At 57.4% G+C, this 14,520-nt stretch overlaps 1 gene segment (V, D, J or C); it reads right to left on the reverse strand.

The window, feature by feature from the left end:
- Nucleotides 1–10,968: 10,968 nt before the first annotated feature.
- LOC149521120 (immunoglobulin heavy variable 3-23-like) lies at nt 10,969–12,314 on the reverse strand. The segment is given in 2 exon segments: nt 10,969–11,337; nt 11,512–12,314. Coding segments are annotated over 2 exon segments (411 nt in total).
- Between the last annotated feature and the right edge of the window lie 2,206 nt (nt 12,315–14,520).

Consider the following 14,520-nt stretch of genomic DNA (forward strand, 5'->3'; position numbering starts at 1 on the left):
CAGCTGCCTTGGCTCAGCTCTGAGCCCCGGGAACCTTCCCACCAGCTCCTGACTTGGCGTTGGCCACTTGCCAATACTTAACCCCGGGGGAGGCTCTTTCCTCCCGGAACAAACACGGACACGGTTGGCACGGCCGGGCCTTTTCTCTTCCTGATAGGAGATATGCAAACGGGGCCGAACAGACAAGCTGGGGGCTACAGGGAGGACCTGGCCGGCCAAGCCAGAGTCTCCTGTGAGCAGGAAGGGTCTTTAGCCAGCTCTTCCCAAACACCCCCGTGTGGAGGCCTTTTCAGAGCCTTGCAGAGCCGCCCCACAGAGCAGACACAGTGACGCCGAACGGGAATTTTCCAGGGCCCGCAGCCATCAAACTGTCAGCAGCTCTGCGCAGAGGCCCCCGCGGGTGGGAAAAGGCTTCGGCAGAGACTCTCCGCCACCAGCCAGGGTCACAGGGTGTGCAGCGCCAGGGACACTTTTTTTGTCTCCACATTGGTCAGGTGTCTCCTCAACCAGGGTCACCAAACACCCGATTCCTTCGCAAAGACGCGCTAAATACAAAGCCAGAAAATCGGTCCCCTCCGGATCCCACCAGCTGCACCTGGGACTGGGCACCTGGGAACCGGAACGTTATGAATCAGGCTGAGATCAGCAGCAATAACAGACTGTTCCCGGGTCCCGTCAGTGCTTTTGAGGGGAGCAAATACCTCCCAGAGCTGCTACCGTGACAGCTACATGGAGCCAAAGTTCCATTGTCCCTGGTCCGGCGGGGAAAGTTCTCAGGGGACTGGCTGGTAATTGCACAGACCCCGGGGCTGCGGATTGTCCCTGCGGGTGCAGCCTGGGCAGAGACAGGGACAGATTTAACCAGGAACCTCTCTCCCCTATTTACAGGCCCCGCTGCTTACACCGGACCTAAGCGCCTTCCCCCGAGGCTGAGAATTTCTGGCTCAGGGCAGAGTCAGCCCCTCCCTCTCTGTGTCGGGGCCCATCCAGGCTTCCCTATTAAATCCACGTGCGGAGCGATCTTATTAACAGACTGAACCCATCGAGTCCGCTGAAATCGGTAGGAGAAGCGTGAAATGCTCCAGATCCCCGCGGTCTGTACAGCGCCCCGCTGTTCGCTCACTGGCTGGTGGCGGGCTTTTTGCAGGGGGATGTCGCGCTGTGGTTCTCTCTGGCACAGTAATAGCGGGCGGTGTCCTCGGGCTTCAGGCCGGTCATTTGCAGGTGCAGCAGGTTGTTGGGATTGTCCCTGGAGATGGTGAATCGGCCTTTCATGGCATCAAGGTAGCGTGTAGTACCCCCGCTGCTGCTGATATAAGCGAGCCACTCCAGCCCCTTTCCCGGAGCCTGCCGGACCCAGTTCATGTTGTAATCGCTGAAGGTGAAGCCGGAGGCTTTGCAGGAGAGGCGCAGAGAGTCTCCGGGCTTCTTCACATCCCCTCCGGACTCCACCAGCTGCACCTGGGACCGGGCACCTGGGAACACAGACCTGTTATAAATATTGGTATTAACACAAGGGGGTTGTAATATGCTCCCAACTCTGCCGTTATTCCAAAGAAGAAAATACCTTCCAATGCCGCTACCGCCAACATTGCAAGGAGTGAAAATGCCATTGTCCCTGATGCTGGATTAGCTGGTGACTGCCCAGTCCCAGGGGGCTGTGGATTGTCTCTGGGTTTGGGCAGAGCGAGGGGCAGATTTATACAGGACGCTGCCTCCCTCATTTTCATACCCCACCTTATAAGAGACACGCGCTGCTCCTGCCAGGGATCTGAGTGACTCGCCTGGGATCGGGGGCAGGAATCAGATTGCCCTGGCCTGTCTGTGCAGCGCCCGGCTTGGGGCGCTGGGATGCTCCTGACACTTTTGGCCCCCTCATTGCAGGAGGAATAACAGTAGTTCAAATTAGGAGCTTTAATTCAAACTACCTAGCCTAAGCCGCCTATAACGTGGGTATGTAGTTCAAACTATGGGGCATTTAAAAATGGCAGCAACAGGGAACATGCAAAGAAAGCCCAGGATATTTTAATCCCAGGCTTCATTTGTAAATTTGAATGACTACCTTAGCCATCCTAGTTTGAACTAGGGTGGCAGTGTAGACATACCCAATGGGTGTGTCTAGACTACAGGGTTTACAAAACTATACCTATGACTACACTACTGCTGAATTCTGTGGACGTAGTTTTTCTGTCAATGGCTGTAAACCTCATTCTACAAGGAATAATGCCTTTTGTTGACAGAGTTCTCTGGAAAAAAGGCATTATTGCATCTACACTGTCCTTTGCGTCTACACTCCCATGTCGACAAAGCAGCTTGCTTTGTTGACAGAACTGGATGTAGTCTTGATGCAGTTCTGTCAACCAAATTCTGTAGGCCAGACATACCCTTAGAAGGAACACTTCCCCCAGCCTCTCCACCCTGGAGTTAATGTCACACAAATTGGATTAATGGAATTGCAGGATGTTGCATGAGGGGGGTTTGGTGGGGACCAAACTAATCCCTATTGGTAAGAGGATGGTGGGAAGAGTTCTTAGAGGGGGTCATATGACACCTTTTACTTTTGGTCATGTGTCCATCTTGCCCCAGAGTGTTGCCTCCAGAGGCGGGGATAATGGGAGCCAGGGGCGTGCTTAACAGGGGGTCAGGGATGTGGCTAATGGGGGCTCAAAGAATACATTTTTTAAAAAATTCTTTGGGTGTGCACCTTACTGAAATGTGACAAGAAGCAATGGAGCATGTAACAGGAAGGCTGGGTCCTAGAGAGAGCCTAATGTGCTGCCTACAGAATAGTCTGAGGGAAGGGATTGGGTGCTGGGGTCTCTGGGAAGGGGAGGGGGTAGGGAGTGGAAGAGCAAGTCAGGCATAGGGGCACCAGTTTAATAATCCCGCCTAGGGCACCAAAAATCCTAAGGACTGCCCTGCGCCATGATGCTCCTTGAGACGTGACTCCAAGGCGGGGGCACTGTGATGGCTCCAGATCCACTGTCGGAAACATCACTGGCCGCCCCTTCCCGCGGAAACGCGCGGGGATGGCCGCACAAGGGGAGCGGGTCTCACGCCAAGGGCATTGCCGACCCCATCGGACTCCGACCGCCTGTTTGCAGCGCAGCGCCACCAGTTCCCCAATGGACCCGGCTCAGCAACAATGTGCAGCACAAGCCAAGGCAAAGCCCCGCGAGGGGCGGGGTGTCTCTGCCGGGCCCGGGGTTCGCAGGCAGACAAATGTACGTGACTAGCAGCCACGTTGGAAATATCTGGGTCTTGGCACCCAGATCCCCTAGAGATCTTAGCAAATCTCAGCCTGATATTCCCAAGGACAAGGGGCTCTATTTCCGGAAGGGTTTTGGCCGAGGCTCTTTTCCCGATAACCACACGCTGGCAGGAGGGTTTGTGACACGTTAACTGGGCTCCGAGCGTTTTCATTGCACTCACTGGAGGTGGGTCACGTTGGGTGGGCGGAGCAGGGGTATAACCGCGAACTGGCTCCAGGATCTCGGCTCCAGTCCCTGGTCTGACAGCCCAGGTTTGAAGGTGACCTGAATAAATGTGGATTCCCCCCCCCCCCTCCGGATTCCAGCTTCGTGGTCAAATGTGACACTTTCCTGCCCCGAGTGGCTCTGTCCCATTGGTGAGCATGGGGACCATTTCTATCGCTTTGTCCTTAAGGTTCATGCAACTTGGCCATTGTTTTGCCCGCAGTGCGGCATCGGGGGCAGGTGGTTTGAAGACAGTTTCCAGGATTGTCCCTGCACCGCACAAACTGCATCTTTCTTCCCTCTCAGAATGGGGGGAAGAGGGGAGCGTATTGAGGACAGGAAAGAGTTAATCCGTGACATCAGAGCGTTGCCTCCTGGAGGGCCCCAGGCCGGGCTGTTCTGCGCGAGTCTCTGCTGCCCCCGTGCGGCAGACGCGGGAAGTTCCGCAGCTCTGGTTTGTGTACGAGCAGCCGCAGGGTTCGTGTCGCTGTGTGTCTGGCACAGTAATAGCGGGCGGTGTCCTCGGGCTTCAGGCCGGTCATTTGCAGGTGCAGCAGGTTGTTGGGATTGTCCCTGGAGATGGTGAATCGCCCTTTCACTGCATCCGCGTAGTTCGTGCTGCTCCCACTGCCGCTACTGATACGGGCCACCCACTCCAGCCCTTTCCCGGGAGCCTGCCGGACCCAGTGCATCCAGTAATCGCTGAAGGTGAAGCCGGAGGCTTTGCAGGAGAGGCGCAGAGAGTCTCCGGGCTTCTTCACATCCCCTCCGGACTCCACCAGCTGCACCTGGCACCGGGCACCTGCGAATAAAGGGACGTTAGAAGAACCGGTAGAAAAACAGCGAGAATTGTCTGGGCTCCTGGCTCTGCTATTTGATCGGGGAACTAAATACCTTCCAAAGTTGCTACAATGAAAACAGCTGCGACCCAAAGTCTCATTGTCCCTGGTGCTGGCGCGGAAAGTTCTCAGGGGACTGGCCGGTCACTGCCCAGACCCAGGGAGCTGCGGATTAGGCCTGCGGATTCGGTCTGGGCAGAAGGACGCACAGATTTAAACAGGAACCTCTCTCCCCTATTTGCATGACCCGCTGCTTATAACGGACCCAACTTCCTTCCCTTAACACTGGATTCCAGGCTCAGGGAGGAATCAGACCCTCCCTCGCTGTGTCTGTGCAGCGCCCAGCCCCTGGGCGGGGGGTTGAAGGGGAGAGAAGCAGCTGCCGGGTGTGAGCCCAGTTCCCCGGTATTGAATGTAGGGTCCGACTGTCACCTAGTTATCCAGTTGTGAGGAGGAGCTCCCGGCCCTCCCCCTGCGCACGTCGGGTCAGGGGGTCAGTTCCTGGGGAGGGGTCGGGTCACAGGGTGGCATGGGGCTGGGACACTCACCGGAGGGTTACAAGTCCCGGGTTGGCGAGCGCGGTGTGTCCGGCAGCCTCTCCCCAGGTGCGGGCGGGGAATGAGGGTTTGGATCAGTCCGGGGGGTGACCCGGGCTCACACAAACCGCAGGCGAAGGCGGCAAAGGGGAAGCAGCAGGAATCGGTCACTGGAGCGGGGATTTGTGCAAAGGGGGCTCGGGGCGGTGGGTGGGCGCCGGCTCCCCCTGCCTGGGTCTGTCCAGCCGAGAGCTCGCCCCGTGACCGGCAGAGCGAGCCAGGCTGGATTTGCCCCAGTCACAGCAGCGAACAGCGGAAGGGAGGGAAGTTGGGAGGCGGGAAGTTTCTGTGCTGTAGCCAAAGGAGGCCTGGGATTGTGGCAGGTGAGGAGCGAAGCTGCCCGGGAAGGAAGGCAGCGCCGCGCTCTGCAGCCAGCGCCCAGCAGGGCTCTATGATCGCTGCCCCCCAGCGAGGGGAAGGGGACCCGGATGCTTGTGACAAAGCAGATTGTCAGAGTTACCCCCGGGGGACCTGATCTCGGTGTGTTACAAGGAGCTGAGTTCGAGATTTTTTTTTTTTTGTCCTTTCCGTTTCCCCCTTCGGCCAGTGTCTCCCCCTCAGACTGAGTGTGACCGGGCCCCAGTGACTCCAGACAATCCGCCTCCCCTTTTGCATCAGCCCCGCTGCGCTCTGTGTCCCTGTGTCCCAGGAGCAGTAATAGGGGGCGGTGTCTGCAGCTGCAGGGAGACTTGTTTCTTGGCCGTGTCTGAAAATATGCCAGTCCGGGTTTGGAATGAGCAGCCCCGGTAGGAGGGGAAATTCCTGGGCTTCCCTCTGCAGTCTCTAGCCATGTCCGCCCCATTCCCGCAGCGCCGAGCTCCGATTTCTCGGCCTGTCCCCAGCCCTTGTTTCTTCCCAGAGGAGCAACAGCTCCCAGCCCCGCTGTGGTGCGGTCCGTAGGGTGAGCGGCACCCACTCGTCTCAGGATTGGGGTGGGGCCGGGCTGCCTGTTAAACGCTCGCTGCATGGGCTGAGGTAGGTGCTGTCAGATGTACGCGCCTCTGGTGCCACCTAGCAAGGAGATTTTACTAATTTAAGGTCACTCTCCAAGGTGCTGAGCGCTGCATAGACTCACACTGGTGGGAAAAAAATCATGTGCCAATGAGCTAACGAGCCAACTAGGGAAGAAGGGAAACTGAGACAGGCGTGAATTCAACTCCCCTAGGGATCGGACCCGAAGTGTAACGGACTAAGTGTCCAAAGCCTGAGATACCTCAGACCCTCTCTCTGCCTCGGTGACTCCTCTGGGGGCACATTGCAGTACGTCGCACAAGAAGGCGGAGGGTTGGAAATCACTTGGTGAGAGAGGCCGAGAGGAGCGGGGGAATGTTTAAGAACCGACCTGCTTCCCCTTTTTGTGCAGACAGTCTTTGAGGGTAACATCCAGCTCTGCCACAGGGTGTTGGGAGGGGACGCGGAGCTTTAGTGTCCCCCTGTCAATGGTTGGTAAACTGAGGCACGGAGAATGGAACCTGCCCGAACGCTATTGGCTGTTAGAACCAAACCCAGGTGTCAGGAGCCCCAGCGCCGTGTTCCCGTCCCCACGCTGTGCGCGCTGAAACCTAGTCTCGTGGCATTGACGTCACCCTTAGCGCCCAGGATCTGACAGGCTCGGAGTCCGGCACAGGCTGGTGGCTGGGCACCCGCCCGGGAGGTGCCCTCACTGCCGGATTCCCCACCCGTCCCCCTTGGCGCTGCCTTTCGAGTCACACGGAGTTTGGGAGCGAGGGGGGATCGCGGCTCTTTGCGTTCCCATTGTCTCAGTGGGGCGGTGAGAATCCGCTTCCCCTTTTGGTACCAGCCCCGCGTTGCTCTGTGTCACTGTGTGTGTGAGGCTGCCGGGCGCAGTAATAGGTGCCGGTGTCCGCAGCTGCCAGCTCGCGGAGCTGCAGCGAGACCTGGTTCCTGGCGGTGTCTGCGGGGAGGGTCCCTCGGCCCCGCAGCGCGCTGTTGTATTCAGTGTTCCACTGGCCAGACCTGTACCACGTGCACCCCACCCACTCCAGCCTCTTCCCCGCGAGCTGCCGGACCCAGTGCCAGGCAGCGCTGTCGGTGGAAACCGAGTCTCCGGAGATGGTGCAAGTGAGTGTCAGGGACTCCCCGGGCTTCGCCGCTCCCGGGCCCGTTTCCTTCAGCTGCACTTGGGAGAGGACACCTGGGAGGGAAACACAGAAATAACGGAGTGAGTCAGTCCCACAGATCCCTGGGAATATGAAAATTGAACACCTGGAGGGCGCCTAAGGGAGTCACCTGCCACCTAATTCCCTTGGTATTCGGGCACCTAATTCCCTTAGGCAGGCCTCGAACAGCTTCTCTTCTGTCGTCAGTGCATCAGGGATCCCTCCGGGCCCCAATAGCCCTGAAGGGGCCTCCAGCATGAACAGGAAAATCAGTAGAAGGTTCATCTTCAGTGAAGCGCGGACTGTCTCCAGCAGCCAGGACCACGCGGGTCTGTGTCTTGGGGGAGTCTGAGGCGCCAAGAACCAGGGGTCGGTATTTAAACAGGAACCCGCCGGAGTAGGGATTTGCATGCGAGTTTCGCCATGTGAATATAACAGGTCTGACGCGGGCCTACACGGGATCTCTCTGCGTCCGCTGTCGCCTTCAGGGAGTGAGCTCAGATCAGCTAAGTGTGAAACCGCCGAAGGTATCTGTTCTCCCCAACTCAGTTTAAATAAACAACATTTAGTCATTTAACTCTCTTAACGGCCTTTGGGATTCTCAGCCCAACATAAGCGCATGGCGAAGCCTTCTTAGGAAGGAAGGAATCTTTGGATAAGAGGAAGTATGCCCCTTCTTTTGTCGTATTGGCTGGGATTTCAAGAAAGCCCAAGGGAATTAGGAACACCAAATTTAGAAAGATTTTGTAGCTTAACTCCCTTACAACAACTCTGAAAACCTTCCCCTGCTAAGTAGAGCGTAAGTCGAAAATCCGTTTCATTCCATTTTACCATGTTTATCTCTATTGAGCTTTTCAAGAATATTTACGGGAGAGCCAGATTTCCAGCCCCTGACATTAGTGTAGCTCCAATGACGTTAATGGGCGGAACCATCCAATGGAATCAGTTGTCCATAGCTCCATTGGAATCGATGGGACCAGATTCCCAGCTGGCGTGAATCAATCTCTCTCCTCTGGCGTCAATGGGGCCAGATTTCCCGCCAGCACAAACCAGGGCAGTTTAGTCCAAGCCGGTGGAATTGTGGGTATTTCCACAGGCTGGGAATCTCGGCCGCTGTGCGTGGCGCTGTAACTAGCTCTGGCCCCTCAGTTACTGTTGTTGTAGTCATGTTGCTCCTGTAGCATTTTGAGGCCACAGCCAGAGATCAGGCCTCCGTGATCCCAGCGGCCACAGACACCCGCCGGGCAATGAAGGTCGCTACCCCCAAAGGGAGGACAATCTGCGGGTTGAATTCGCCAAGCAGCCCCGGGATGCGAGTGCTCAGGACCCATCAGACATCAAGGGGAAGCGGGTGTCCGAATTACCTGCGGGACTTGGAACGTGCCACGGCAGGCGGGTGCCAGACACACGAGTGTGCGGAACGGAGCCTCGAGATAAGGACGTTGTTGATTAGTGCATGTGACGGCGCGTTGGGGGTCCCCCGTCTCCTGCACCCCGAAATGGCACAAACAGACTGCACCAGCCGGTGGAATAGAGGAAGTTTATTGCCTCTCCAGCTTACAGCACAGCACAGATGTAATCTGGTCACAGAGCTGGGCTAGGATGCCTCAGGCCCCCTTGAGATGGGGGAGACTGGGCCCCCTAAACTCCAGCCCCTTTCCCTAGGCTGTCTCCTCCATGCTCCCAGCCAGCAACCAACTAACCCTCTTCCAAACCTGCCCCCCAGCCAGGGCAGCATTCCACCTTCCTTTGTTCCTCTCCATGGGGGGTGTCTGGCCATACTGGTTTGCATAGTGACTCATCCTGTTTTGCTGGGTCGTGGTACCCACGGCAGCCAGTGGGGGTTACCCCAGACCCAGCAGCATAGAAACCAGCCAGGTACCCCCACTACGTCACACAAGGCTTTTGGACCTCCCTCTCCAGGCTATCAATTTGGTTTTGGTCATTGTGATTTTATTAAAATTAAATGGGTACACTAGTTGGAAATTGTTTTATTTCACTAACTGATGTTTTTCATTTTTAAAAATTTTAAACAATCAAAAGAACCCATTGAAAAGTGTAAAAGCCAAAAAAAAGGGGGGGGGGAACCTCCAAAATGTTTTTTTGCTTGGGGAGGCAAAAAAACTAGAGCCAGCCCTGCACTTGTCCCCAGGCGCCATTGCGCAGCACTCCCTCCAAACATGCAGAACCTGAGCCAGTTTCAGTGAAAGCCACTTAAATATCACCTCTGATTTCAATGGGATTTGGGTGTGACTCAGAGTTGGTACCTTGCTGGTTGCTGGGCTTGGGCTGTGGGTGACCCCCAATGGCTGCTGTCTGTACCACTGCCCAGCAGAGTAGCTGATGGGACAGGGAGGTTACCTGTTTGACCAGTTACCTCCTAAGGCAAGGAAAAAAGGACAGTGGAAAGCCACCCCTGGCTGGGGGGAAGAGCTGGAAGGGACGGTCTTTTAGTTGCTGTCTGGGATCATGGAGGAGACAGCCTAGGGAAGGGGCTGGAATTTAGGGGCCCAGTCTCCCCCATCCCAAGGGGGCCTGAGGCATCCTAGGCCTGCCCTGTAACCAGATTACATCTGTGCTGTGCTGTATCCGGGAGAAGCAATACACTCCCTCTATTCTACTGGCTGATGGAGTGTGTTCGTGCCACTACGGGGGTGCAGGAGACAGGAAACCCCAACGTGCCATCACACTAGCACTTCCCCCAGCCAGGGCGGCATTCCACCTTCCTTTGTTTCTCTCCCTGGGGGGTAACTGGTTGAACTGGGGACCCTGAAGCATATGCTGGAGGCCTTTATGCTCCCGCACCCGCAGGACTGGGACAAGTAGCTGCCCCATCTGCTGTCTGAATAGGGGGAGGTACCCCAAGGGTCTGCCAGGCTCTCCCAGACCGAGTCAGGGTGCAGAAGGGGGTAGGACCCCCTGGGTTGCTGAGAGAGTTATGGGAGGGGAAGACCTCCCTGGTTGAAGCGTCGGGGGTGGAAGAGATCCTGGCTTTCTGGGAAAGGCTCGCTGGGCTCATGGGCCCAGCCAGAGACACCCTGGACAGAGATCAAGGGCAGTGGAAGGGCTGGTACAGCCACCGAAGACGGGCCCGTGCTGGTCCCCCTGGAGCAATGGGACAGGGGGGAGCCTGCTCCTGCAGGGCATCGCCGCAGCCAGTCCAAGCCATGGGGAGTGCCAATGTCACCACGGCTGCTTTCCCAGCCATGGGACCCGAACTTCCCAAGGTCACAAGTGGAGTGACCCTGCTCAGTTCGCTCTCGAAGGGGGGACAGCTGTGGCATAGTGGGGGGCTGTCTGCTCTGTGACTCCGGGGTCCCCCTGCACTGTGATGGGAGATTCTCATGTGTATTAACTCAGACCCCCAGGCTCAGCCTCCCAGGGAGGGAGACAAAGGAAGGAGGGGGCAGGGCTGGGAGAGAGTTTTAGTTTCTGTCTGGTATTATGGAGGAAGCAGCCTAAGCCAGGGGCTGGGATTTAGGGGCCCAGTCTCCTCCATGTCAAGGGGAGGTTGAGGCATCCTAGGCCTGCCCTGTAACCAGATTACATCTGTGCTGTGCTGTATCCTGGAGAAGCAATAAACTCCCTCTATTCTACTGGCTGGTGGAGTCCGTCCATGCCATTACGGAGGTGCACGAGGGGGAGAACTCCGACACGCCCCCACAGCCCCTGACGAGGCTGGCAAATAGACTCTATAAATAGCTTCTCTTGCGTTTCTCCCTCTTCCCTCATTGCTTTCAGAGCAGGCTGAAGAGAAAAAGCGAAGTATTAACAGCAACCGACAGGGATTCTATTTCCTCATTGTGTGCCCATAACGAAAGGATTCCCTTCCATTGCCGGGGTCTGTGGCAGACGAGCGAAGCCGGTGTCACTCGCGGGCTGTTTCTCTATTTCCCGGTGTTTCCAGGGCTTTGCTGGGCCGGTCTCGCTGCAGCTGTTCAGGTTCGCGGAGGAGGTTTTAGTATTCCCGGCAGTTGGTTTCTGCTCACTGTGTCTCTCGCACAGTAATAGCGGGCGGTGTCCTCCGCTCTCAGGCTGTTCATCTGCAGATACAGCAGGCTTCTGGAGTCGTCTCTGGAGATGGTGAATCGCCCTTTCACCGCATCGCTGTAGAACGTGCTGTGGCTGTTAGCAGCGTTATAGATCAGTGAGACCCACTCCAGCCCCTTCCCGGGCGCCTGCCGGACCCAGCTCATGTGGTAGCTGCTGAAGGTGAAGCCGGAGGCTTTGCAGGAGAGCCGGAGCGATCCCCCTGGCTGTTGAATTCCGCCGCCGGACTCCACCAGCTGCACCTGGGGCCGGACACCTGAGGGCAAAAGAAAAAGGAAAAAAGAGGATCAGAATCCCGTTCACACGAGAGCTCCGGCAGCGCCCCCCGAAGGCCGAACCCATTGGAGTCACTGCGCTCTGGGCTAGGCCAGGACCGGCCCATTTCCCCTGGCGTCTCCCAGCAATGTGGGAGCGGGAAGGGGAGAATTACCCGGCAGCGCGGCTAGAAGGAAGAGAAGATTCGGCCACAGCATCGTGCTCTGAGGCGGGAGCGGTTTCTACTTCCAACTGCACCGACCCCGGGACCTGGGCCTGCTGCTTCTCGCACCGCGCAGCCCTGGGGAGCGCAGGATTTATGCGGGGCCCCGAGGCACGGGATTTGCATCTCCTGCTCCTTAAATAGCCCTAAACCGCCCCCACGCTTAACCCGGGCCTCACGGGCCGGGAGGAGTTCAGAGGGGGCTTGGCCGGAGAAGATGAGCGAGTCTCTCCCATCGTAGGAGTATTTCCGCGGGGATCTCTCCCAGACGCCGCGCTGCCCCTCGCAGACAGACTGTCCCATTGATCGTTCGCCTGCCGCTGATTTCTGCCTGCCGCTCTGCCGCTCTTGGGTCGTGAGACCCTCCCACCGCGCGCCCCAGTGCCCGGAGCGCTAGCCTGGTCCGAGGCTACACACACAACCCCTCACTGCCGTGGCCCAGACTGCAAAGGAGAGAGACGCTGCTCGCAATCCCCTCGCCCCCCAGAGCGTGGGGGACCCAGCCTCGCGGATTTTGTTTGCTAGAGACCCATGGTGGGACAGTGGAGGGGGCTGAAGCGCTACTGAGGGATCCCCGATACTGGGGAGGACCCTGGGTCTTGGGGGCCAGATCTAGGCATGCAGCGGGCTGCATCCGACCCCTGGGCCTGAGGTTCCCCACCCCGGCCTAGAGCTCTATTCTGGTCTGCGCTAACCGGGTGTTGCTGCCAGGGTCACTGGGCTGCCTTGGATAAGTCATTTCTCTCCGTAGAATTGGGATGGAGAGCCCGCCCCGCCTTTGTAAAGCGCGGGGAGATCTCGTGAGGGAAATCGCTTGGATCAAACGCCAGGGGCTGCTGCTAATACTAAAGTCTGAACTTGGCTGTTTCTTCTGTCAGAAGAAGGGGGCAAACATTTGACACCGGGGGGAGGTGGAGCCTTTTGTATCCTGCCGGTTGCTGCGAGACATTGAACCAAACTGCACAGGCTGAATAGAATAGAATAGAATAGAATAGAATAGAATAGAATAAGCTTCAAGCCAGACCCCCAGTTTTGGCACGTGGGTTTGAAATTCTTCCTGGCACGGCTGGATAAAATTATTATTAGATTAATCCCTGGAAATCCAGGGGAGCTGGGTGCGTACCCGCCAGCCTGCTCTGAATGCCTAAGCCCAGGCGTCCGAATGAGCTGAAGTCTGCTACGTCACATAGTGAACATGGGCAGGGGGTGCCGTGAAGGTATCTCCAGGCAGGAATTGTAACCAGGCAAGTGTGTCTAGGCCTGTGTGACTGAAAATGAAACACCTTCAGGTGCTGAGTGGGGCTAATTGTATAAAAAAAATCCGTGTCATTGAACTGTTATATCCCTCTTCTCCTTCTCCTTCTTGTTTTCAACGCCCTCGCTGCGCAGGCAACTATACAGAGAAACGGGTCTTTAGAACATAGAAGCACCAGACCGGGTCAGACCAAAGGTCCATCCAGCCCCGTGTCCTGTCTGCCGACAGCGGCCAGTGCCAGGTGCCCTGGAGGGAGTGGACCAACAGGGAATCATCACGTGATCGCTCCCCTGTTACCCTCCCCAGCCCCTGACAAACAGAGGCAGGGACACCATTCCTGCCCGTTCTTCCCTGAAGGTGCTGGAGCTGCCCCTTTGCGCAAGGGCGGGGTTTGATCCAAACAATTATCAGGGGGCTGGAGGGGGGGATCAGGGATCAGTGACCCCACCCTGCCTGTCACCCGCCCTGAGGGCTCAGCCTGTCCCCTGGTTCTCTAAGGGCCCCGCTTCTCCCGCTGCCTTCCCTGGGAGGAGGCGGGAGCCGCACACTGGGCAGGGTCTGAGCAGAGAGTCACTGGAGTAGCCGCAGCGCGAGGCCGGATGCAGCTGTTCGTTCTCCCTGAGCCGGGAAACACCCGCTGGGCATCCGCTCCCTGCGCTCCCCAGGCAGCTGGGCTCAGCAGCGCCTGTCTCCCCTCCCAGCTGGGCGCGGGCCGGTCGGCGGGAAGACAGTGTCCGTGTTATTGTGCGGAGCGTGAGCGCCGCATCCAGGAAATCGCGTCCCAGTCCCTGCAGGGGGAGGTTTTTGTGCGAGCTCAGATTCGCTTCCCCTCGCTCTGTGGTCGCGGCGCAGTAATACCCGGCGCTGTCCTCCGCGCTCAGGCTGGTCATTTGCAGGTAGAAGTTGGCGCTGTCCTTGGAGGCTGCGAACCGGCCCTGCACGGAGGCGGCTTAGAACCTGGTGTTCGCCTAATCCTAATAGTGAGCTGTGACGTAGTGGGGGTACTTGCTGGGCTGTGGTGACCTCTGCTGTCTGGAGCAAGACTCAGCAGGGAAAACCTCATTATGCAAAGATGACGCCAAACCTGTTGAACCAGACACCCCCATGGAGAGGAACAAAGGAAGGTGGAGGCTGCCCTGGCTGGGGGGCAGGGCTGGAAGAGTGTGGGTTAGTTGCTGTCTGGGAGCATGGAGGAGACAGCCTAGGGAAAGGGGCTGGAGTTTAGGGGCCCAGTCTCCCCCATCTCAAGGGGGCCTGAGGCATCCTAGCCCAGCTCTGTGACCAGCTTACATCTGTGCTGTGCTGTATCCTGGAGAGGCAATAAACTTCCTCTATTCCACTGGCTGGTGCAGTCTGTTTGTGCCATTTTGGGGTGCAGGAGACGGGGGACCCCCAACGCGCCGTCACATGAGCCAGCAGCTCTAGACGCTTCCCGGGCTGCTGCCTGACCGAGCTCATCCAGTAGCTGCTGAGAGCAAACCCGCTGGTGGCGCATTGCAGCTTATGGGCCTCTCCGGGCTTCTTCAGCGCTGGGCCCGACTGGGTCAGAACCACCTGCGAGCGGGCCCCTGGGGAGAAGGGAAACAGGGAAATTGGAAATTGAAATAATAGGAACGGATTGGAGCCGCGAATTAAAATCAACAGGAGTAAAAGGAGCTGCATGAACCACATTGTCCAATAAAGGGGGTGAGACCCCAGAATTAAGC

The sequence above is a fragment of the Pelodiscus sinensis genome, chromosome 30 (assembly GCF_052426305.1).
Source record: "Pelodiscus sinensis isolate ZL-2025 chromosome 30, ASM5242630v1, whole genome shotgun sequence".
NCBI classification, from domain to species: domain Eukaryota; kingdom Metazoa; phylum Chordata; order Testudines; family Trionychidae; genus Pelodiscus; species Pelodiscus sinensis.